At 44.8% G+C, this 24,902-nt stretch overlaps 1 protein-coding gene across 1 annotated transcript in view; it reads right to left on the reverse strand.

Moving 5' to 3' along the window:
- Positions 1-22,255, reverse strand: part of PHLPP1 (PH domain and leucine rich repeat protein phosphatase 1) — a 144,360-nt gene extending 122,105 nt beyond the window's left edge. Inside the window, exon 1 of the mRNA XM_075493964.1 lies at positions 20,638-22,255. Coding sequence (XP_075350079.1) covers positions 20,638-22,006 — 1,369 coding nt within the window. The 5' untranslated portion in view covers positions 22,007-22,255. The remainder of the gene's footprint in view (positions 1-20,637) is intronic.
- Between the last annotated feature and the right edge of the window lie 2,647 nt (positions 22,256-24,902).

The raw sequence follows: 24,902 nt of genomic DNA on the forward strand, positions 1-24,902 counted from the left end.
AGTCCCTGTTCAGGTTTGCAAAAGATGTTCACAGGCACAGGTAATGGTCCTGACATTCATTTACCTTATTTAAGACCTCTCCGTAGCCCCCAAGTACCAATACTGCAAAAAGGAGATGATGAGAAGCACTGCCTGCTGAACACTACCCGTGACCCCCCCAAAACATGCTTTTCAGACTCAGTGTCTTACAGACATCAGGATGGGAGAACTTGCCTATGGAAAGCAATCCTACAAGTGGCATACCCTAGTGAGCAGCATCAGGCCCGTGCAAACGTGTGAGATCAACTGCACCGAGCTCAACAACAGGCACCACTTCTAGGCAATTCCATAGCAAGGTCTTGTTACTGCAAGTGAAGATAAGGAATAAAGAAAAGAAAATTAAAAAAAAAAGGGGGGGGGGTATTCCTTGATACAAAATTCTGGTACCATCCATTATAAAGATTGTCCAATCTTGGAAAAAAATACTGTGTATTAGTCCACAGTGTGGAGGAAAAAAGCCTATGATAACAGAGCACGGAATTGTTACATACACCACCACAGTAAAAACCAAGCCAGCATCGCCACATGCACCCACTCAGACAAAGCAAGATCCCTCTTTCAGAAGGCTTATCCCATTCCTGTGTATTTCTACGGGCTGAAAGAAATAACAAACAACAAGATTCTTCAAGGCACAGATCACATACATTTTACTTAACCATGCGCAGCAGTCCAGTAAGCACAAGACAGCATGTTCTCCTTTTAACAGATATCCAGAAGAGTTGAGCAAAAAGCCCCACCTAAACCAGGCCTTAGGGAAACCAGCTGCTTCAAGAAGTTTTCTGGAAGAAATGTTAACAGAGTGCTGTCTTCAGTACAGAAATCTCTTGAAAGGAAACAGATTTCATTCTCATTCAGCACAGACCAGCCCTTTGGCACTCAAGGGTCAGATTTCCCCGAAGCTGTGCAAACAGTGACAGACTCCCCAGAGCCTCCAAGAGCAAGTAGTTCAGGACAGCACACAAGACCTCTTCAGAAGCAATTAAAAACCAAAACAATCAAGAACCCTTCCCTTGCTGTAAACCAAGCTGCATTATTTTAAAAAAGGATGATCTGTTCTTCTATTTAATTAAAATAAATAATTTTTAACAGGCAATAGGGCAACCGAGATGGCAGAGGAGCCTGAACTGCCCCCCCCCCCCCGGAAATTCTGTATTTGCTCTCTGCATCCCCCCTTGTCTGCCCCTAAAACCACTACAACAGCAATGCCCTTGCCTATGACTGCATTTTTTTCTTCTGCAGTAGAAAGTACACACAGCCAAAAAAAGCTGTGGTAGAACTCCAACAATCACAAATATTTAATCTCAGTAATCTGGATAATTGCCTCTGAGCTTGAAAGCAACACTCTGAAGTCTGATTAAGGTTTAAAGTGTACAAAAATTAGAATAACATACTTGATCAGTAATGTTTACCTAGCCTGTTATGAAGCTAGGCAAAAATAAAGCTTAAAGATGTTAAAAGAAGACTTATTTTCTTTCTGTTTTATTTAGGACCTGAAGCAATCTCTGCCTTTCAAACCCCTCCCACCTCCTCCATTTTTTCTTCTAAATTTTACATTTAGAATCTTTAAGTTCCCAAATCTACATTTTTTTTTCAGGCAGAACTGAAGTGAAAGGAAGAGCTGAGTCCTTCAAGCAAAACTGGATTCCTCAGCAAATTAAGACTCTGGAAAAGCACTCCAATGATTTCTTGCAACTCATCGCACATCGGATTAGAAGCTAACAGGAGGTTCTATTAAAACAAGAGATTTGTGGCCACTGAAGTTTTAGATTATTTAGCCTAGCAACTTGCTAATGCAAACTATTTTAAGTTCCAACACCAGGGCTACAAACATCTGTGTTAATACTCACAACCCGAACGCAGCTCTGGACAGACATCAGTTAAAATGGAAGAATCAGAATGCTTTGGATTGGAAGGGACCTTTACAGGTCACCTAGTCCAACCCCCCTGCAAGAGCAGGGACACCTTTAACTAGATCAGGTTGCTCAGAGCCCCATCCAACCTGACCTTGAATGTTTCCAGGGATGGGGCCTCCACTGCCTCTCTGGGCAACCTGTTCCAGTGACTCACCACCCTCATTGTAAAAAATTTCTTTCTTAAATCCAGTCTAAATCTGCCCTCCCTGAGTTTAAAACCATTGCTCCTTGTCCTGTCACAACAGGCCTTGCTAAAAAGTCTGTTCTCGTCTTTCCTATAGGCCCCCTTTAAGGACTGGAAGGCTGCTATAAGGTCTCCCCACAGCCTTCTCTTCCTTCTCTTCTCCAGGCTGAACAACCCCAACTCTCTCAGCCCGTCCTTGTAGGAGAGGTGCTCCAGCCCTCAGATCATTTTTGTGGCCCTCCTCTGGACCTGCTCCAACAGGTCCATGTCCTTCTTGTGCTGAGGGCTCCAGAGCTGGATGCAGCACTCCAGGTGAGGTCTCACCAGAGCAGAGCAGCAGAATGCTTGACTGCTTTAGACAACCACACGGCAGCACAGCATAGTGGCCAGCCAATTTCTTGGAAGGTTTCCTCGGAAGATAAGTGAATGCTGTTGCTTGCAGCAGTGCCCGCCCGCCCACCCACTGCAGAAACCAAAAGGCTGCTGCTCTCCACCTTGCAAGCGTTTGCTCCCCCAACTTCCGAGACAGAACTCCCAACAGAAGGACATGAGCCCAGAGGTTCTCGAATGCACTACAAAAAAACCCAGCCAGGAGAAACCTGGGGAGAGCCCAGGGGGCACAGCAGGAGCAGTGATGCAACAGGCGGCTGCACTGAACATGACGCAATGACCCCCCCATGCAAAATACTGCTTGCAAAGGGCAAGTCAGCTGAGGACTAACATGCTTCTACTACATGTTTTCCTCCTTTTTATGTGCAGCAAGGAAGTTAGCTTTCTGTTAGTATTCCTGTGACTTGCAGGAATCCTTGTACTAGATGCAGAAAGACACATCATAGATACATTGGGTGAAAAGCTTCAGTACAGAATGAACTTTGCACTGAAGCACTCTTGGGACAAAGGATTTCAGTGTTTATATTTGCAGTGACATTGAACAGTGTGTATAGCCTAGAGAGACTATTGTCTCATCGCACTCATGCTTTACCAAAGCCATCTGGAATCTACCTTGCTTGTGGCTGCCACTGCTCTGTCAAACCATCATGCTTCCTCTTTCATAGGCAGCCATCAAAAAACACTACCTTGTCACCTCTTTTTTTTTTCCTACTATTCAATTGCTGAAGAAGATAGCGTTACCTCTTTTTTATTTTGAAGAATGCTTACTGCTAGAGATGAAATAATGAAATGAAAGGGAACAGAGAAAAAGCAATTCACCATTTCCCCCCCCTAGTTTTAAGACCAGAACTATGGAAGAAATGTGTGTGCTAAAACAATGTTGCTCACAGTTTTCAGCAATATGGAGGGGAAAGGACCAACCTTGCCATCTAGCCCAAAGCTTTCCTAAATAATTTCTCATCTCAAGATACTTAAGCAAAAGTTAAACATAATTTAAAAAAAAAGAAATACAAGCAGACAACATGGTGCATCCAACTAGAGTTGCCTACACAGTTCTTTCCCACAAAAACATGTAGACCAAAAGAAGAAAACAGTACTGTTGTATCAGTAAGCTTATACAGTTAAGTTTTATCCTGTATGGACACAAGAATCCTAGGAGAAGTTAAGAGTCCCAGCTAAATCAGTGTCTTTTATACTCATTATAAAATGGAAACCCTGAAGACCAGTGAATGAATACATGCCTGTAATACTGTACTTTCCAACTTTCAAGGTTTGAAGTGAAAATATTAAAACATTTTCAAGAAAGGTGCTACAAAACAACCACAGCAGTTTTTGAACTCACAAGCAAACTGAAGAAATGACAGAAACTTGCCAGATGACAGAACATAAGAACATAACCTCCGACTGTCCCGATTTGTACCAACCGCTACTGCTTTGCACATTACACTCTTCCAAAGGACAGCACCATGCTGACATTAGAAGTAAAACAATGGCAGATAACCATTATCACCATAATAAAAGTGTGTCTAAGAGTTGACTAAGTTAAACAGGACCAGAGGGAAATTCCAAAGCCTAATTTTATCCTCTGAAGTATCTAGATACATAGACGTTTGCAGAAATATTTTCCATTCACAATGGCTACAGCATTAATTACTATCTTACAACATTCTGCTAAACACACGCACGCTGACAAGTTTAATCTTATGAAGGCATACGTTTCAACAGAGCAAATCCTACACCACTGATGGTGGGGAAAGGAGACAAGTAAGAAGTGGCTTTCATTAAAAACGAAGACATTTTTATGTGTAAAGCTCATCCCCACACTAAGTCTTTGACTGCTACTTTACCTGTGTGATGAGTCCCTAACACCAGATTAGAAAGGCAGAGGGAACAACACAATCCTATGGAGACTGCTACTTACAGGTGGTACTATCTTGCACAAAGCACCTTGTGGCAAACGCTCAACTGGCTTATATAAGCCAGAAGCTCAACAAAAAGACTTGGCATCACAGGAGAAAGGGTGACTCTTGAGCATTCATCTACTCACAACTCTTAGAGCTAGGAGGAGCAACAGTATAATTACAAGTGTTCGAACACCCCGTTTTGAGTCACTAATTCACCATAGCATGCTACAATAATAAAAAAGGGAAGGGAATCACACCTCCCGTGTAGCCCAGCTCTCTTCTTACTCACAATACAGTCAGACTTTCAAAGATGGTTACCCTCTCTTTAATATTTTGTATTCTGGAAGCAGAAACAAGCCAATTTAATAACAGTCAAGTTTCTCTTCATTTTCTCTCTTTCTCTACTGTCCACTCTGCTCCAACATCAACCCACAATTTGCTCTCATTTCCAAGTGATGCCAACTCACTTCTTGGGCTGCCTGGCAACAGGAGTTTTAACTTGTAAACCTTCCCTCAACTGACATACTCCCCTCCTCCACTACTCAAGAACGTGTGGAATAGCTGATGCTATTTATCTTCATTTTGCTAAAGACTTTCACAAGCTGTTAAAAAAATACCAGAAAACCAACCCTGACATAAATGCGTGCTTCCATATACTTTTCAGTCTTGTTATGAAATTGGGTTCATAAAATAAATTTAAGTAATAACCTTCTAAACTCTGAAGAGATTAAAAACTTATATATAATATATAATTTTATATATATAGGCAAGCAGGTTTTTAATATAAATCTGTAAAAAGCAAAGCTGTCACAGTCCTTTTATAGTTTAAAATGGTAAGCTGTTTTAAAAGGAAAAAGCTGCCATAGATATTCAGCACCATTACGTGTAATACAAAACAGAAATCAAAACTCATAGTTCTAAAGTAAAGAAAAAAAATCAGTAATATGAAGAGGCTATCCAATGGCAGTAATTTTACACTCGTTTCCTTGTTTTTGCTAGAACAATCCAGACATTTGGCATTACTTTCACACAGTTGCACGTGTGGTAACATGTGCCATAATCCATACGTAAATGTTCTTAACAGACCGCGATTCCAGAAACTATAGCACCTTAAGAAAACTACTTCATTCACAACACTTTTAGTCTCATGAAGAGGAATACAGACTGATCTCTAAAACTTGCAAACTAGAGGATGGAAAGAGAAAAGGGCAAGAAGAGCCCAAGTACTCACTGTCAGAGTATAAGAGCAATGCTTTTCTTTATAGAAATTACAAAGGAAAGGAATGTAACTCAAAAACCTATTTAAGTTTTCAGGAGAACAGGAAGTTAGGACATCACAGAGGCAATTTAAGTCTCATAGAAGGGGAATCATTAAGTCCTATGCATGCCAGGATCCCAATAAAGGCGGAATCTTATAAAGGTGACTACTTAGCCTTAAAGGCTATCTAAGTTTAAACCATTATTCGGAAGGGCACATTGACTTGCAAGCTTCATACCCCAGCATAAAAACATGTACTTCAACACATCCTGTGAGCCAGAGAGACAAACTTTAGGTTCCCCACCTCCAATTCAGTTTCCAGATGGTACACGTTAGCTATAGCTCACCCTGTCTACATAAAAAGGTTTTCAGCTATGGACTTTCCTGCTCATTCACAGTTACCAAATGTTGTATACCCACTGTTCTTGTCAAGTACTTCTCTTTCCATTTTGCAACAGAGGATCCAGACACTGAAGTTTACAAGCAAACACCAACTCTGCAGAAGAGTCTGTACTACCCCAATTCTGTTTGTTTTGGTGAAAATGCAACTTGTCAAATACCCGTTATATGCACCCTAGCTCGCTGCGCACTTCCCACAACGCGTCAGTTGTATCAGCAGAAAACTCACACTGAGAAGTCACTTTCCTTTCTCCTATGCACTTTACACATGTCAATTATGTCTATCACTGTGGTATCTAGTTATAAAGATTAGATACCACAGGCTAGAGATGTGGGACAGTTCCTGGGAAGTGAAATGAATGCTTAAGTTTGCTAAGCGTTTTCTACTTCCTGTCTATTCGCTTTAACTTAGTCATTGCTTTCTCAGTTCTGTTTCACCTTCTTGTCCCCTCTATCTCTACCCTTCCCATGAACCAAAGGAAAGCCGCTGTTACCAGCTTCCCCCTCACCAGGCAGCAATACACTTCCTCGAGAGAGCATTAGTAACAGGCTGTAAAAGACGACCAACACATTGGCTAGAGCATTGGAACTCAAGTAGAGAAAGACTTAATTTCAGCAAGTTAAGTATAAGCGGCCAGCTACCACATGCCAGAGTAAAGTTTTCCTCATCAAACTCAGTACTTCAGAATATATAAGATTACATGTGCTAACAAAAAAATACTGGTCTATCCCTGTTCAGACAAATCCTAACATACCAAAGTATTCAGCTATCTTGAGGCTGTGGACTGTGAACTTCTTATGATTCTTTGCTCTTTCTCAAGAGCTGCCAAGTGTATAAACTGTTCCCATTATTTACTCACAGATTAACAGTTGGTAAATTGGTCCCAGGGAATCGCTGAAGAATTTTCCTTATAACCATTTCCCTTGCTTAAAAAAAAAAAGCCAACCACACAACGCCTTCCACCCCCCCAACCCTGAATGAATGTGAGAACTTCCTGCACTCAGAACAGCATGAATAGACCTGGCAAGTAGTCAGGGAGATAGTACAGGCCCATGAATGCTCTGAATTCAGCTTCTGTGCTGCCGCTAAATTAAAGGAATTCAGGAGCCTCACAAAGGCTTGGTTATTTAATTATATTATAAAATAAAAGGCTGAATCTATTAGACAGCATACGAAAGAAACCCTTTCCCCAGTGCCTGTGCAGAGCAAGCAGCCCCAGTGACTCTGCCTAACCTTCTCCCTCTCCTCCGGTGATGTCACCACCACGCTTCTGCCAGCGTCCAGCAGAGCTGGCGATGGTGGTAGAGCACTGCTCTACCTGCAGCAAGAGCCTTCACCAGCTAGTCCACAGACAAACCATGCTTCTTTACCACCTCAGGTTTTTTACCTTTGCTCTTCATTCACCGGAAAACTCGTGACACTTGCAAGCAAGCTACAACTGTATTTACCACTGTACCTTCAACCCCTGACTAGATGTGCTCACATGTCAGCATTCAAATCCTCATTTCACTTCAACTGCCTTCAGTGAAAGTTAAAGCACACATATTACTAAGAGTAACTACAGGTAGCAAACAGTGAGATGGCAAAACCTCTACTTTTTTCCAGTCATGTGCTGTCACCGCCCCTTTATAACTAGCGAGGAACTCAGCAATTTGCCTTACAGGTCATTAGGAAACCAAATCAAAGCAGCTTCCTCTTATTGAGAACTCCGCTGCTCACCAAATCTCTCAACAGCCTCACATACACACAAGAAAATGGATAGGGTGAGAATAGCACATAGTGGGAAAGATTAAAGTAACCCACAGCACTGTGTACTCATTTTTACAGTTCAGCTAGCCCTGCTTACCGTTCAGGAACTCAGCCTGTTACACATGACACCTGTACTGATACCAGCACCTCATCCTTGCGCCTTGCCAGAAAGGTGACAGCCCTCCATCAATTCAAATCACAGTGAAACGCTCAGATTAGTGGCCATGCCAACACGGCTTAATGAGACTTGCAACTAGCCACCGCCATGCTTTTCACTAACAAGAAGGGAAGCAAACAAATATTCATATTCAAAGGAAAGAAGCCAGGCATGCCTGCCTGCAGACAGTCCCACGGGAGTATATTCTCCTAAGCATGAGTTGCCAAAAGGACAACAGTAGCTCCAGTGCAGAGAAGCAAATGCTCAAGAGAATCCAAAAAGACAAAACGGGATGTTTATGTTTAAATAATAACACAAGGTTTGCCTAATCTTTCATTAGGGAAATAGGGATCTTGCGCTATTTCCCTGCTACTGTGGATGACGACACCACTGTATTCAGACGTTTCTGCTATGAAAAGGTTACTGCGTATTAACTTCATGCCACAGCACTTGTTTGGGTATGGACAGCATCTACATTAGGTATGAACGTCAGACATTAGTCTCTGACCGTCTTTGAACTACACATTTTGCTGCAAAGAAGTATAGCCATGTCTATGGAGAAAGGCTCAAACAATTTTCAACTGAGTACATGCCCTACATGTTTCAAAAAAATTAGTGGATATGAGCAAAAGTGGAACCTGAATGTGAAAAAAGTCAGTGTCACCAAAAACCCATAGAGTGCCAAGGCACAATGGCCAAAGGACCTATTGAAGAGCGTGTCAAATAACATCTCTGATTAAAGCTTGCCAATATGCACAGCATCCAAACTAACTTGAAATAACACCACCATGTCTGGAAAGGCAATTCACCAATTCTTTAAGTGCAATATGGTTAAAAACCTCACAGAATGAAGATAACGTATAGGCACAAGAAGAGCGCACCCCTGTCAAAATTACAGCCGTTCTTGCATTTACCAGCAACGAGTACACATATGCAATCCTCTCCTGGACAGAAATCTGCACACTGAGTTCCCAGAACGTGCTTACCAGGAATCCATCCTTTTCAGGGCTACAAGAGGAGACTAGACTTGCCCTGTACCACATTTCTCAGCAGCGCCCTTCCTTCACAATTCAGAAAGGACAATGATTGCTATCTGCATTTTAACTTGACCAGCTGATCGTGCCTAGCCTAGCTGCTGACAGTAAGCAAGAGAACAGTGCCAAATGCTGAATTTCCTCCCCATTTGCTGTACACATTCCTAAAAAGCATAAGCCTTACAGATGTGCCACATGTAATCCCACTGTTTACAAGTCAGTCTAATGTTAAAGATTCAGTACATCCAATCTTAGGTTCAAAGGCTATAACAGCATGAACTCTTCTACTGTCTGCCATAATTCTTACTATGCAAGATTAGCCTTTTTTCTTTCTTTCATAACCAGTTTACAAATTCTTCTTATAGACAAGCACTTTGAGAACATTATGCAGGCCACAACCTTTGCCTCTTAAATTCCTACATTTGCAAGAGATGCACTGCTGGGTGAAAAACATACATGTGACACAGGATTTTTTTATTAAAAAAACAAAACCAACCAACCAACCAAAGTTGTCACATGCTTGTTTCTGTAATATAAAGGTACAATACACCGTAAACCCCTTTAAGGCTCTGCTCTTTTTCCCTCTTTTGACTATGCCGTTGCCTGATCCTGCATTGTTAAAACACACAGACACAGTAATTAATTGTAGCTATGTGCTGTGACTTTCTGGAGAGAATTTTGCTTATTTATTTTTGCAGCCCTGTGTTAGCCATGCTAGAATGAATGCTCTTCTCCACAAGTAACATAGTGGTACTGTTTCATACATAGCCTTAGAGATATGGGGGGGCGGAGGAGGAACACACAGTCAGTCATACTGATAAATGGGCATTGCAGAGAAAACCCCTAAAATCTTCAAGAAGGGGACTAAAACTGTACAAAATGGGTGAGTTGGCAAATGCAGCCAAGAATGCCCAAAAAATTTCTGTAGAAAAAAGGGAGGAGAAAAAAGGAAAGAAAAAAGAAAAAAGGAAAAAAAGTTTAGCTGCATATTCTAGGCTAAAAGGATCTACAGTTGATCTATGCTTTGCAATCTGCTGACAGTCTCAAGACAGTGCTGTTCACAACTAAGGTGACGAATCTGCATTCCCCCGTTTCCACAGTATAAGTAATATCAGTTATTTGCCAGGAACTCAAAATACACCTCCTGTTAATGCAAAACTGAAGAAGCAAGAGGTGCTGAAACTGCTCCCACTCCAGTGAAGCACTATAGAAAGGATCACACCCCACCCAGTGTTGCAAATTAAATACAATATATACCCCAGGCTCTAGCAGGCCATCTTCTCCAGAGCAACACTTGTTCTGACACTGACAGAAGCAATACGACTTAGTCCACTGCAGGCTACAAAGCCTCTTGATGTTTGTACTACAATATCTAGCAATACTGATCAATGTATTTTCGTTCTAGGTTTCAATTATGAAGCAAAAAGCTGGAAGTTGCAAAATAAACTAGGATCTTTTATCACATGGATCCAGAAAAGAAACATTCTGAAACATTTTTCTTACAAGAGACACTTCCAAGATGGAATCTGTAAAGCAAAATAAAATAATTTAATGTACTCTTCTCGTATTAGCAGGAATTAAAGTTGTCATTTTATTAAGAAGATTAAAGAAAGACAAACCAAGCAGTTCTCAGTGCTATAGTCTAATCTTAAAGGGAATTAATACACTTATACAGATGATACCATTGTTCTGGAAGTTATAAAATGGAAACACTGTCTGTATTTAATAGTCTGAAACGTATCACATTAATCTTTGGTTTATTCACAGGGAATATACAGACTACAGATTCTATTTTGGTTGATACAGACAAGGGACATGATTTTCATGCCACCAAAAAAAAAGATAAGACACGTCCGCAGCCACTTCGCAGAGCCTGAACACTTCAGAGTTCAGATTCCCATTTTCAGCCAGTCCTTTCTTTTATTAGCTAGGACACCCCAGACAAAAAAAAGTTAACTACTTGCTCTGAAAGGATATAAACTCAGGTCTACTTCTAACCATTGAAATTTTAATCCACACAACCACACTATGATCTCCACGCTTTTACCAAGACAGTACCTTAAAAATCCTCAACTCTAGGACTGAAATGGGGAAAAAAATGCTTTTGTATAATTACATATTAAACACCTTTCAACAAGCTGCTGTTGGTATTTCTGAAATGTTAAAGTGCACCTCCCACACATACGTGATTAACTTCACTTTGAGAAACATCCCGTTTGCACCCTGCAAACTGTCTTGCCTTCATGTTTGTAGCCGTGCAATACTGGTACCAGAAGAAACCAAGAGCTCCTAGCCTGTTAACTTCAGTACATTATACATGCTAGCCTTCTTCCAGGAGTTCCACCGCTTCATTCATAACAGTTTTTGTCATCAACTTTTTTATTCCAACAGGCAAGCTTTATAGCATGAAAGCAAATACATGTAGATGCAGAAAGCCAATAGTGACATACAATATTAGGTTGTCTCAGACACAATTAAGTTTCATAAATAAAATGATTGCTAACAGAGACTGTTGTCCCCTAGAGGTCTGTCTGTCCCACTAAGTAACACACAGCAGAAGGAAAAATACATTCCTCCATCACTTACAATTTGAGTCAATAATCATAAAATAACTGGTGATAAGTAGTCACTGGTAGATCTTATGAGCAAGTAGATTGCATAGATCGTTAGCTTGGCTTCTTGCAGGACTCTTAGCACAAACCCAGTGCTACTACTTACTATCTGCTTTTAAAAAAGGTTAGAGAGGATCAGACAGGAAGAAAAAGCAAGTGTTTGATCGCGAACAGCAAAATGTCATTGTATGCAATTCTGATCAGAAAACTCACTGTCCACTTAGAAACTTACTAGTTTCAAGGTAGCTTTAAAAATTATGAGAGCTGCTTAGATAAAGACCATTCTATGGCTTACATAAAAGCAAAATCATTGCTAGTAAGAACTCTAAGCTTTTCTGTACCATTTATTTTAAAGCAAATAATAGGTTGAACTAGGCATAGTTATTGTTTAAAGAAGCATGCAGCTTTTTCAAAGGAAAGGAGTTGGTATTATTCTCATCAACTGAAGGTGCCTGAATCACAAGTTTTGGTCTACCCTTAATGCTGCATCTAAAATTCTCTCCTCACCAGAGCTTGCATTCAGAAAAGGAGTGGCCTGCTACTTATCTTAATTACAGGTCTTACTATCTCTTTCTCTTTGGACACAAAGATTCATAAATCGAACAAACAGGAAGGGAAACTGCATTCAGATTACATAATGAGGTTTATGTAAATCGCACCTACAGCCTAGGGTCCTGAACTTCAAAGGCATTCCAGCTCCTTCTTACCCCTTGGACCAAGGCCCAGTGTTTTGTCTTTATTTAAATAAGTTGGCATAGCACTTGGAGTGCTTGCAGATGAGAGGAACCGGTTCAAGCGGCTATTACAGGGTTTTGAGAATTATGAATACAATTCAGAGCCTAGTGAAGTTGGTTTGAAGATTCCGGTTGCCATTGGACAAGACCAGGAACAATTAATACCCTGCAAAGGGCCAAATTCACCTCTGGCCCACAAAAAATGTTGAGTTAAACTTTAAAAATCTTCTTTACTTACACAATTTCATTCTCCTTCTACACCGAGAACTAAGCTAGATAAAACTGGAGAGAAAAATCCCCTGAAACTCAGTATTTTACATCAATATGTAAATAGTTATTCTTAGCTGTCAAATCAAGGAACACACAGTTAGTTGGGCAATGAGTATTTTCAGCATCCCTCCAAATAAGTCAAAGCCAGCTGGAAGAAATTTTACTTCCCCATCGACAGAAAAAGCTTCAAAGAATAGTATGCTATGTTGTGAAATTAAATGACTTTTCACTCCAGGAGGTCTTTCTTCCTGATTTAACAGTTGTCATTTTTAAATGCAATGTTCTTCAAAGAACAATTTTTGTCCCCTAAATAATGGGGGGGGCCCCCCAAAAACCCTCAAGAGATTCTGCAACATTCCCATTCTTCCACATATTTTAACCACAACCACAGGAGCAGAAAGTCTCAGCCATCAGACCCAAAGGGTCAGGACTAGCTAGTTAGCTAAACAGGGAAGCAAGAGGAACCCTGATTGTGGCAACTGGCATAAAGAATTTGGACTATCAACTTACGTAACTAAATGATTTTATGTGACAGTGGCAGAGGGTACAGAGGGGGTGACCACAGCCGTGGTAACTTACAGACAGGACTCCAAATGGTGATTACTGCCAATGCTTTTTTTTTTTAAAAAAAGCCACCACCAAAGTGCGTGTACCAGCACAGACACCATAGAAAACTGGTTTTACTATTAATTTTGCCTGCCTGAAATCCTGAATAGAATTTAACGGGACACAATATTGTTATTCATTTACAACCCAGATACGTCCCTCCGTGCTGTTAGGACAGCTGCTGCATTCCAACAGGCAAGTGATGTCTATTCTTTGCATGTTAACATTTTATCATATAGCACACATATGACAAAAAGTAAATCACGAGTCAATTAAAATATACCATAAATAAAAAGGCTTAAAAGTTTAAAATTCTCCACTATCCAAGATGACTTCACAGCAGTCAGTGGGAAAATGTTCAATTAGAGTTTGCCACTACTTGTTTTCGGAAAACGGTATCTATGGTAAGATAGCATACTGGACAAATGCCAGCCTAATTGGAAAAAAAATAATCTACAGCAAATACAAGTTATTTTATAGTGAAAAATGTAAAAATTATTCTCTCCAAAAAGGTAACACTGCAGCTAACTCAACTGTCCAGAAAAGCTATTTGAAGGACAAAAGTTACACAAAGAATAAAACACAGCACTTCTGAGTGAAGCGGGAAGCTGAAAATCTACAATTTTCGCAGAAACTTTCTGACATAAGCTTTGTCGAGCTTAACTACCTCAAATCTATATGTAACTCTGTCATTACCACGCAGCTGGAATTTTAATTTAGGTTTCCAATCTCACAGATGATTATCATAAGCAAGACGTTATTGATTATTTTTAAAATGAGGACATTGTCTTCCTGTGAAGCTTCTTAAATATCTCGTGAAAAGCTTAATCTTTCAGAATTCCTGTCTTGGAGCCAAATCTAGAAAAAGTTAAGATACATTCATTTTTCAGTGAGTTTCAAACTTGTTAGTTGTTTACACAGGCCAGTTGCATTTCTCTTAAACATCTTTGAGAAGGAAAAAATAAGCTGGAATAGCATGGCCAAGACAGCGAAGCTTACAAACAGAAGAGACTTTAGTACAGCCCACTCCACCCCTTTTACTTGAGTTAGTTTCCCCACACAAACTGCAACTGACTCCAAGCATCTAAGTCTACTCCATTTGAATCCACACCAAAAAAAAGAGACCTCACCAGAAGAACCTCAAAGGTAAATGCAACATCACTTCTCTGGGTCAAAGAATAAAGCTATTACAGGGCTATTTCAGACATTCAGCTTCACAGAGCACAAATCCTCATTTGAGCAAAAGTTCTAAAATAAAGCAATAAAATTGAGTCAAGGGAAACTGAAAACAAGTACACTCGCAGATTTACCTGATCTGAAATGCCAGTGTGCCACATTCCAACAAGCACTGAAATAACAAAACACTGAAGATTAAGTCAAAGTGTCTTTGCTTCTACTGTCCCAGGCAAATAGAAAGTCAGTCTTTGGTTTCTTTATCTTCCCCCCCGCCCCCCCCCCAATCAAGATACTAATAGCTTAAACAGTTAATTCAAAACAACCACCCCTTAAATGCAGAGGGAAGTAACAGCTGTAAGCATGTGAGGTACAGGTTCCCTCCAAATTAAACAGCTGAGCGTAACAAGTAGCACTCTTTAGGATTTCTATCTCTAAGCTTCTGTTCTATGGAATTCTGTATACATATACTTTTCAAACTGACCTTCTCAGACATGGCGTTTTATACTTGCTTCTTTTGCAGAGGATCACTTGGATAACAAAGAAATCTCTCTTTATATTGTTTTATAAAACCACAAAGTAGTTTTTGGTAGTTAAGAAGCACATACCAGTTGCTAACGCTGTTTCGAATGAATGTTTCTTTTTTTGTACTATTAAGTAGTCTCTTCCCAAGAACCACGTACTGCTTTAGATGCATAGCAGTCTGTCAGTGTCCTAACAGAACAGATGTATGTTTTAATTGCACAAGGGCTTTTAGGTGTATCAGCAGTTTCATCATCAAGAGGATGTTTATGCACAGTTTCAAAAAAAAAAAAAAAATTTTTTTTAAGGAAATAGCTGCTGAGATATGGAAAGATGGATAGTATCAAAATACATGAAGAGAAAAGGAAAAAAAAAGGGGGGAGAACACTGCATCCCATGCTGCAGCAGTGAGGAAATTCAGCTCCTGGATGTACCAATTTAGGTACTACATATTTAGTATATATAGTAACTCCTATGTCCATCACCCTGAAATCTCCCATGTTGGTAGTTCACACGTACTTAAATTATGGATGCTAGCCAGGAGTACAACAGAATTTAAAAGTTGCAAAAACCACTGTACTTAACAGCTGTCACATACCAAAGTTCAGCTGCGGTTTCACCAGCATTCCAGCATTATCTGCACAGCTCCTCCTGCGCACGAGAGGCCACTGTGCCCTCAGAGCCCCCGAGCTCGCAAAGCCGCCTACCTTAGAAAGACCCCATTCCAACTGCAAGGAGATAAGCAAGCAGCTATGCACATGGACAGGTGGAGCAAGCCAACGGCACCGCAGCCATTTTAAACTTTCCTGCAGAACAGGACTAGAAATTTCACTCCTTTGGTCCTGCCAAGGACCAAGCTTGGATTTAAACATCCTATGTAATTGAAATGAGATAGTTTCCCAAAGCAGCAAGTTTTAGGTATTACTTCTCTTTGCAGGAGATGCCAACACATAAATGATCACAAGGTGTAAGAACGTACATCCAAGTCACGTTAGGAAGAAAAAAAATCAAGATCATGGCAGCCCTAGGCAGAAGTTGTTTTTCCTTTCAGTTTCAGACAAGTTCAGAGAGACCTCTCCTTTCCAATTGCATCTGTAAAAAAAACATCCATTCACATTAATGTGAATTAGTTTTGTTCATGTTAAATAAGATACTGGATTTCAGAACTAAGTCAGAGGCAGAAGCTCTTTACGGCACAGCTGTTCTCCTACCCTCAGTTAAGAGGCCGGTCTGTCTTTGCACATTTTCCCCCCTTAAATGGCACTTAGTCATCTTAAATCGAGTTTACCAATGTATTAAATAGCTGAACTGAGTTATTCACCAAGCAGCACAACAAGGAGCTAGTGATTCAATACATGTCACATTCCACAAAGCTCAGCATTGCCAGGCCTACGGTGTTTTCATGTAAGAGTAAGCATCTAAAACCACGTTTCCATCCATATAGCTTGAGGTCTTAGTGTGACCTCAACTACCAAGCATACCTTCTTAAAAAAACCAACCAAACAATTGCTTAGGTCACCGCAACTGATCCTGGCACTAGATCTTCCCACCCTTATCTTCATACTGGACAGACCACCAGTTCTTGTAACGAACTTTGAGACAAAGCTGGATTTGTTTCTCCTCATAGCTTTCTAAAAGGTCACATGAGCAAAAAGCATCTCTTTCCATATAACATCTGACAGCCAGTCGCAAAATTAACACCCCTAATTACATCTGGCATTTCTTAGTATTCTGCCTATAGGCAATCATCTACTGAAAAGCAATATATTTGATGACACCAGCAGGTGCAGAAGCCCTATGTCACATCAAAGAGCAAAGAATTTAATGGTGGCCAAGTGCCAGCATCACAAATAACATCACCTTTCAGGAGTAAAACAAAAAAGCCTCAAACATCCATTGTACTGAACTGGTCTTCAAGATCATATTACTCATGCTCCTTCCCATGCAGATGCTCCAGAACACAGCACTGAATATGATTCCATGCTTATTTTTGATCTAAAGTCTCAAAACAAATAAGCAGTTTTGCAGTTTTTAACTGACGAGATCATTGTATTAGTCTGTTTTTCCTTCTAGATGCAAATTATAGAGAAATCAAGGCCACTGGGACAACTTATGTTTTACAAAAATTATTTTTACAGAGCAATAAGGAATACTATAATTTGTTTGCGAGAAGCCTTCTGGATCACAGCCACTCTTATGGTTTTAGGAATAGTTTAGTAAGTCTGACCTAATCGGTCTCCCAGCGACAATATCATGACTGTAATTGCACTGTGGATTCTTATATAGTTCCATAACTCAGTAACGTAATATCTCAGTGGAAAGCTATTTAACCATATCCTTTTAAATAGAGATTAAGCATTTCAAACTTTGAGAACAGTATCTTTTGTTGAGATAGATTTCAACAGAGAGAAAAGTTGACATGCATGACCAGTCGCTAATGCCCAGTTCTGCTCAAATTGATGTTAGAGGGAGTAGGATCAGACCCTTAAAGCCATAAGGGATTTTGTTTTAGCAACGGCGTTATCTGTTTAATGCTCAGAGTCAAGAGATAGAAGAAATCAACCACACTCACACTCTGAGTAAGAAAAGGAGAGGAGATGATAAAATAAAGATGCACTAACCACATTTTGAAACAAACCAAGGCAACATACAAGAAGCACTTTTGCCTTCCTGGTGTCACATTTTGGTTTTGGGGGCTTTTAAATTTGGAATTCTGCATTAAAAGAACAGATATTTCATTTACAGAATGTTTGTGGACTGCTACTTATTAAGAAAGCTGTTTTGTCAGAGTAAAAAATCCTGATTCTCTGCAGTTGTCCTAGCAATTTTTTTAAAAATATTTATTTTCCAGATTCCACAAGTAGAGAAATCACCAACCTACAGTAATCACTAAAATCATTGGCTGTATCATCTTATCTTATTTGGAATTTGTAATGTTAAGTTTCAGTATAGTAATCTTCCAGTCTTAAAACTGTCTCTTCCCAGAAATAAAAAAGACCAAAAGTCACCACTGTGCTCTCTTCTTCTCTCCCCACCCCAAGAGGATTAGGTGAAAGAATTCTTTTTAAAAGCGATGCAATAAATCCAGCCTAGGTTTATGCCATTTTACATCAGTACAAGACCAGGATCGCCAAATCCTGCTGAGACAGCTTGCAGGAAATTACAGGGATAGAGATGCTAGTGGTTCTCTACCCATTGGGACAAGCCAGGCTGCTTAAACCAATGAAGTCCCAGGCAAACAGGAAATCACTGTTTTAAAGCTTTCCTTAGGGTATGATCCTGGAGGATCATTTATAAAAAAGGTACTTCTCCTAAGCTAAACATCCTAACTTTGGGGCCAAAAACCACTCCCCTTTCCAGTTTAATTTGATGGGTATTCTTTTTAAGTGTCTCTCCTTCCCTCCCTTTCATCTTTGGGGGCATGGGGGGAAATACAAAATAAGGAAGCAGAGACAACTTGCCAAGACAGTCACATAAAATCAGTATGATTACATGTCAGTAATATTTTCTTAGCTGTTTTTGGCTAGTCTGGTGCATTAGATGCTGCAACCATTCTGCTACAAGCACCTGATCACAGGTGTTTTAGATGTTGATCACAGATCCCCTCAAAGAGATAAGGATTTCAAAAAACACTGCACTTTTGAAGTACAGAGGCATACTTCTTAGCATATGAACTTGCATAAGAAATTTGCATTAATTTAATCCTATGTATGCTTATAGAAGTACATTTCTATTTAGTAGTTTTGAACAAGGAAGTCCAAAATGTATGAGCTACATTAGCAATCAAGTTGAGACACTGAAATAAGACAGAGTTGGAACATCCGCATTTAACATAGAGAATTAATCATTTGATGCATAAAAACTACATGCAAACAGGCTTAACTGTGTGTAAGACTTCACTACATTTTCTGATTGTGTTTTCTTTAGAACACATCCTGTTAGGAAAGGAGGCACACGGTTGTCCCATTTTAAAATGTGTCTGTGCATCCCCATTTAATGGTGGAGCTGGAAATAAAGGAAGCAACATCCCTTCCAGCATCACCTGCCGACTTCCACCCTCACCTGCCGACTTCCACCCTCAACAGCGCAGCAGAGAAACACGCAGACCACCATCATCATCTGAAAAAAATATTTTAGCTCCTTTCTAACCCCAACATAGCTAACCTAGTTCTGTCAATCCCTTGAACAAATACTAATTCTGCACTCGTTATGCTGGGGTCACGATACAACCGACCAAGAAATCTGAAGAAAAGCTGAATTGACCACTCATCACCACTCCCACATTCTCTTCTGAATAAAGCAGGGCACTTACCTACCCTACTGCTCTCCTTCCCACCCTGCCATTACCGCCTCTTTTGACATTCAACGGAATTGAGTCAAGAGAAGAATCTCTGTATTTTTCAGAGTTAAAGCACTGCATTCTCACGGTTCAGTGAAGGACCACTCCGCTCAGCCAAGCTGGCAAGGGGATGGATGGCATTTGCTACTTTGCTAGCATGACCTTATCTTTGGATACCACATTTACCTATTTCAGAGGAAAACTTACTAGGTATTTGAACACTTACTTAGACATTAAACAATTTCTCCTTCTTGGAGAGATGGAAAGGACAGTTAAAACCCAAGGAGTTCCAAGATTACAGTAAGTATTTTATACAAAGCAATTCAACTGACACACAAGGTATTTTTAAACCTAGAACTGCAGAAGGGTGCATAATTACAACGTGGGTGCTAACTTTTCCACCCAATACTCCCCAAATTCTGTACTGTAAGTTGTAACAGCAAAGCTGCATTGAAAAGCTTCTGCCTGTTCGTTAGGTTTGACTACCCTGTTTTCAAACCCTAAAGGTTTTGACTACCCTGTTTTCAAAGGCTATGTCCTGTACTCGCGTACTTTCCTCGCTTACTGCCTCAGTCTCTCAGTGAAGTGCCGCTACTCTAACAAACGGCAAAACTGATCGCCAAGTGCTAACAACACGGAAAGCTAAGTACAGGATTTTGTTTGCAGGAATGCACCGTTCTCAGCTCAGGCATCTGCGCGCCCTGCACAGTTGCAACCTATCTCAGGAGCAAAACTGCGCGGAGCTTTCCCCTTCGGAGCAAGCCCGCCTTGCCCTCGGCTCCCTTACGAGGTGGTCTCAGAGCACGCCGGAGCACACAGCTCCGTTCAACCGCGAGCGAGCTGCCGGCACCCTGCAAAGACTTGAAGCAGCCTTCGACCTTCCATCCCCAGCAGCGGCACTGATGCATTTCTCGTCACTAGGGAAAGCAGTAGATTAAGGCTGATTTAACCTCGAACGCCCAGTGCCGCTGCTGGAAACGGAAAACAAGAGAAGAGCGACCTCCATTACCCACGCGTTGAAGGGAGGGGAGGCTGCCCTGGCACAGCGTCAGCTCTGGGGCAGCCCCGAGCCTCTGAGCGCCGCTAACACCCCGGCTTCCCCCGGGAGCCGGCTCGGGGCAGCCCTGCCCGCCGCCGCCGGGGACCTCCCCGCACGGCCCCTCCCCGGCGCGGCGACACCCGCGGGCCACCTTCCCCGTGAGAGGAGCCGGCCCCGGCGGAGGGGCAGCGCCCGGCCACCCGCCCGCCCTCCCCTCACCCCGGCGCCCGCCGGACCAACGGCCGGGGCGGGGGGGGAATCCGCGCCCGCCGCCCCAACGGCCGCCCCCTCCCACCGGCCGCCGCCCCGCTCACCGGCGTAGAAGCGGATGAGGCAGCCGGTCTCCGAGTCCATGCCCTCCTCCTGCACCCGCCACAGGTCCCGGAAGCCCAGCTGGGAGAGGTAGTCGTTCTGGATCTGCAGCGGCTTCTCGTGGGCCTCCAGCCGCCGGCTGGTCTCCCCGTGGAGCTGCACGTACAGGGCGGGTGGCCCCGGCGGCGCGGCCCCCGCCGGCAGCTCCCGCCCGCCGGCCGCGCCCGCCGGCGCCCCCCCAGCTCGCCCCGGGGGCAGCTCCCCCGGGCAGGCGGGGCCCCGGCCAGGCCCCGCACCTGCTTCCACGCCGTCGGGGGGCACCGGCTCCACCTCCAGCTCCTCCGAGGAGGACGAGCCGCCGCCGCCGCCGCTGCTGTAGGGATCCAGCCGGTCGGAGACGCTCTCGGCGCTGGGGCTGAAGCTCTCGGTGTCGGAGCCGGCCGGCCCCAGCTCCCCCAGGAGGGAGGGGCAGGAGAGCGGCGGCCCTGCCAGGTACAGCTCGGCCGGCGGCGCCCCGGGACTGAAGTCGGAGGGCGCCGGGCTCGGCCGGCCGCCGGCCAAGTCACTCTCCTCGGCGCTGCCGCCCAGCGGCAAGCGGCCGGGCCGCGCCGCTTCCCCGCAGTCTCCTCCGGCCAGCCCGCTCCGCGTCCCCCGCCGGCCCCTCGGCCTCTCCTCCGGCTGCGGCCGCTGCCCCTCCGCCGCGGGCTCGGGCGGCGCCTCGGCGGGGGCCGCCGGCGGCTCGGGCGGGGGCTGCGGCGGCGCGCCCGCCTTGCCCAGCACCCGCACCACGCTGCTGCCGCCCCGGTGGCCGAGCTGCTGCAGCCGGGCGGCCACCTCGGCCGCCGTGGTCTCCAGCGTGCAGAGCACCGGGCGCAGGTAGCAGTTCATGTGCCGCTCGTAGACGTGGACGCAGCCCCGCTGCAGGTCCCGCCGCACCCAGTCCCGCTCCGGGGGCTGCAGGGGCTGCAGCTGCCGGGGCGGCTTCAGCAGCAGCGCTTTCCTGTCCAAGCTGCGGGTGCCCAGCGAGGCGGCGGGGGCAGCGGCGGGCGAGGAGGCGGCGGCGGAGAGGTTCCTCTTCAGCCTGCCCCGCCGCAGGAGCAGGGAGTTGGCGTTGCCGGCCCCGCCGGGGGCCGCCGGAGTCCCGCCGGCCGCCAGCGCGGCGGGGGGAGCGAAGCCGCCGGCTACCCCTCGCCTCCGCCGCGGGCCGCCGGCTCCTTTGCCGTCCAGCTGCCCGCCGCCGCCCGACGGCTCCGCGCCGCTCTCCGCGCCGGGCGCTGCCCGACTCCTCCTGCCCGGGGAGCTGCTCTCCGGTTCCCCCCGCCCGCTGCCCGCCGCGGGGGCTTCTCTCGCTCGCTGTTGCGCGGGCTCCATTGCCCGCGGGGCCGGGGATGCCGCCGCCGCCGCCCTGCTGGGAGCGCCGCTCGGCGGCCCGGCGCGGCGCGGGGGGGGCCGAGCGGAGCGCGGCGCCGCGTCCCGGGGGGGATCACGTAGCAGCGGGGCGCATTCCGCCGGTGCCCTCGCGCCGCGCGCCCGGCTCAGCCCCGCTCCCCGCCTGTCGCGAGCGCCATTAGGGAGGCAGAGGGCGAGTGAGCCAGCCGCCGCGCGCGCGCGCCCGCCCGCTCCCCGCGCCTCATGAATATTAAGCAGCCCCCGCCTCCTCGCTGACAAGGGCCACCGAGCGAGGGAGGCTCGCGAGGGTGACGCCACCGCTCGCGCGGCCGGGCGGGGCCTCGCCGATAAACACAACGTGACCGCGCCTGGGGCAGGGGAGGGGGTGGCGGGGGCGCGCGGGGGCCGCTGGGAAGCGTAGTCCCGAGCCGGCTGGCGGCCGCCCACCGACTACAAGTCCCGGCAGCCCCTGCTCCCCGCCGCTCGGGTTCCCGCCGCGCCGGGCGGTTCTGCCCTTGGCCGCGGCGGGGGGCGGCAGGTTGCCTTCCCTCAGACGCGCGCCGCCGGCGCGGCCGTCCCCCAGCCTTTTTCCCAGCAAGCAAGCAAGCAAGCAGGCAGGCGGCGGGGGGGTCCCCGCTTTGTGTGCCGGAGGCCCACCCGCCCCTATGGTGAGGTCGGCCGGCCGAGCGCGCAGCGCCGCGCGGTCCCGCCGTAACGGCCGCTGCCGCGCTGGTGAGGAGGCCCTGCGGCAGCTCCGCGCGGCCTGCGCCCCGTGGTGCGTTGCAGCCCTGCCCCTCATCCACCGGCCAGCTTCCCGCCCCCCCGCCGCCTGCAAGGGCCGTGAGGGCGGGAGCCCGGAATGTGCTGGAAGTCACAGCGCTGACCCCGGGGAGGCGTAGTGTGCCGCCACTCCTCACACAGGGCTGAATCTGTTTTAAAATTATTCCCGGACTTTGTCCTAAGCTCGGTGGTTATATTCCTTAAGTCTTACCAGGTTTTACAGACGAAACAGCTGATGAAGGGAAACCATACGGCCTGCAGTGCTGATAATGAGACCTGTGTGCAGTCACCCTTGTGCTGCACCTCACTAGGAACCTCGGTGCTTAGCAGTCGTTGCTGGCGCGTAGCCACCTGGCAGCATACGCAAAACGATTTTACAAGTCCAGTGACCATACCCATTCCACCCTTAAAATCCGATGCGTTCTCCCCGTTGGCTGTCTCAGCGCAGAACCCAAGCACTAAGCCCGAGCGATCGTGCCCGAGGAGATGATCTCTTCAGAGCTAAGATGGAGAGAAACGTGGAAATGTGCGGGGGGAATTACACGCACGCATGCACACACACACACACACACACACGAGAGCTGCTTTGTGAGTAGACTCACAGAGAAAGTTTCAGTGCTATTAGTCTATCACTGTATTTCATGGACTAAAATTACTGAAAATACTTACTTCTTGAAAACTGCTTAGAAGCAGCCATGAAATAGCAGCATTTTCTCCCCTAAATGTGATTTTAAATGAATTACTGGAAAGGAAAATTACAAGCAGATAAATACAATTAGCAGTGTGAAGCGTGAGTTTCCATACTGTAAGGACACTATATTACGGTATTTATTCAGAGAAATCTCTTATGCTCCTGGGGATGTTTTAGCTGAGCAATATCGGTTGGATAGGGCTGTAACTGCCTGAGATCTTTCCTTTTTAATACATTTTGTAAAATCACAGTGAAACATCTTGCCAGATATTCATCAAAAATGCTATAGACTGCAATAAAGTGGGAGTTCTGGGCAATTAACCAGTTACGTCAATGTTAGGGGAGATAAATCATCACTGAGAACCCTGAGAGAAACTCTTAGTGAAACAGTATTTTTAGTTGGTGGGTTTTTTTAGTGCATACATATAATATATGAACCATAAATAAAACAGAACCATAATAAAACTAAAGTTTACATCTCCTAATAAAACACTCCTCCACACTTCCACATTATTATCTTCATATCCCATACAAGCAGGTGTAACACATCACAGAAAACAGAGGTATTCCCCAAGGAACTTGCAATGGAAATACGTGACTGCCTTTTTAAAAGCTTTTGTAGCAACGAAGCTGATGTTTTACCTTTATATGGAAACCACACACTTTCTGAACAGAACAATCTGTAAATTAATTACGGACTGACCATGCAGTTCGCTGGCCCGTATCTGGAGTTGCAATCATCAGCAAGAGCATCTTTGGAATTCCTGCTGCGCGAGAGAGCCAGGACCACGTCCAGAGCACGGACTGGCAGAAGATGACGGCAGCGCTTGGCCATTAAAGGCTTAAACCAGTGCCCAAACCTTTGACAGCAGCAGCACACAGCAGAAGTGCAGCACCGAGTATATTGAGGTCTGGTTCTGGCTGCTTTGTACGTTCTCGTTTATTTCTACTGCTTTGCACCACCCTCACGCCACCTACTTCATGAAGGTTACTCCAGGTCTCCTGATGTCAATGTGTGAGAGAAATATTCAACGTGCAAACACACACACACGGAGACACACTCAGAAGAAGCAGACAGCAAGCTCTAGGGACATTATTGTTAACAGTAATATTTGAAATAAAAGAGCTTCTGGAAAACAGTTTCCATCCCTCCTCTTCTTTGGAGGGAGCAGGGAGAGAGAAGCTACTTTTCTCAAATTGTTCAAGTACCTGAATGTTCATGCACACACAGAAAAAATCCAGAACACAGAGATTCTCCAATGTTACTTAGGAACACGAAACCAAAGAGAGGTCTCATGGGACATCCAGTTTTCTTCCTTGTGACTGAAGATACCGCATCCTACATGTTAGTGAGGCCCCCCTAACATGGTAGATAAACAACTTGAACATCATTCTGAAATGAGCTGA

Source organism: Mycteria americana, chromosome 2 (genome assembly GCF_035582795.1).
Source record: "Mycteria americana isolate JAX WOST 10 ecotype Jacksonville Zoo and Gardens chromosome 2, USCA_MyAme_1.0, whole genome shotgun sequence".
Classification (NCBI taxonomy): domain Eukaryota; kingdom Metazoa; phylum Chordata; class Aves; order Ciconiiformes; family Ciconiidae; genus Mycteria; species Mycteria americana.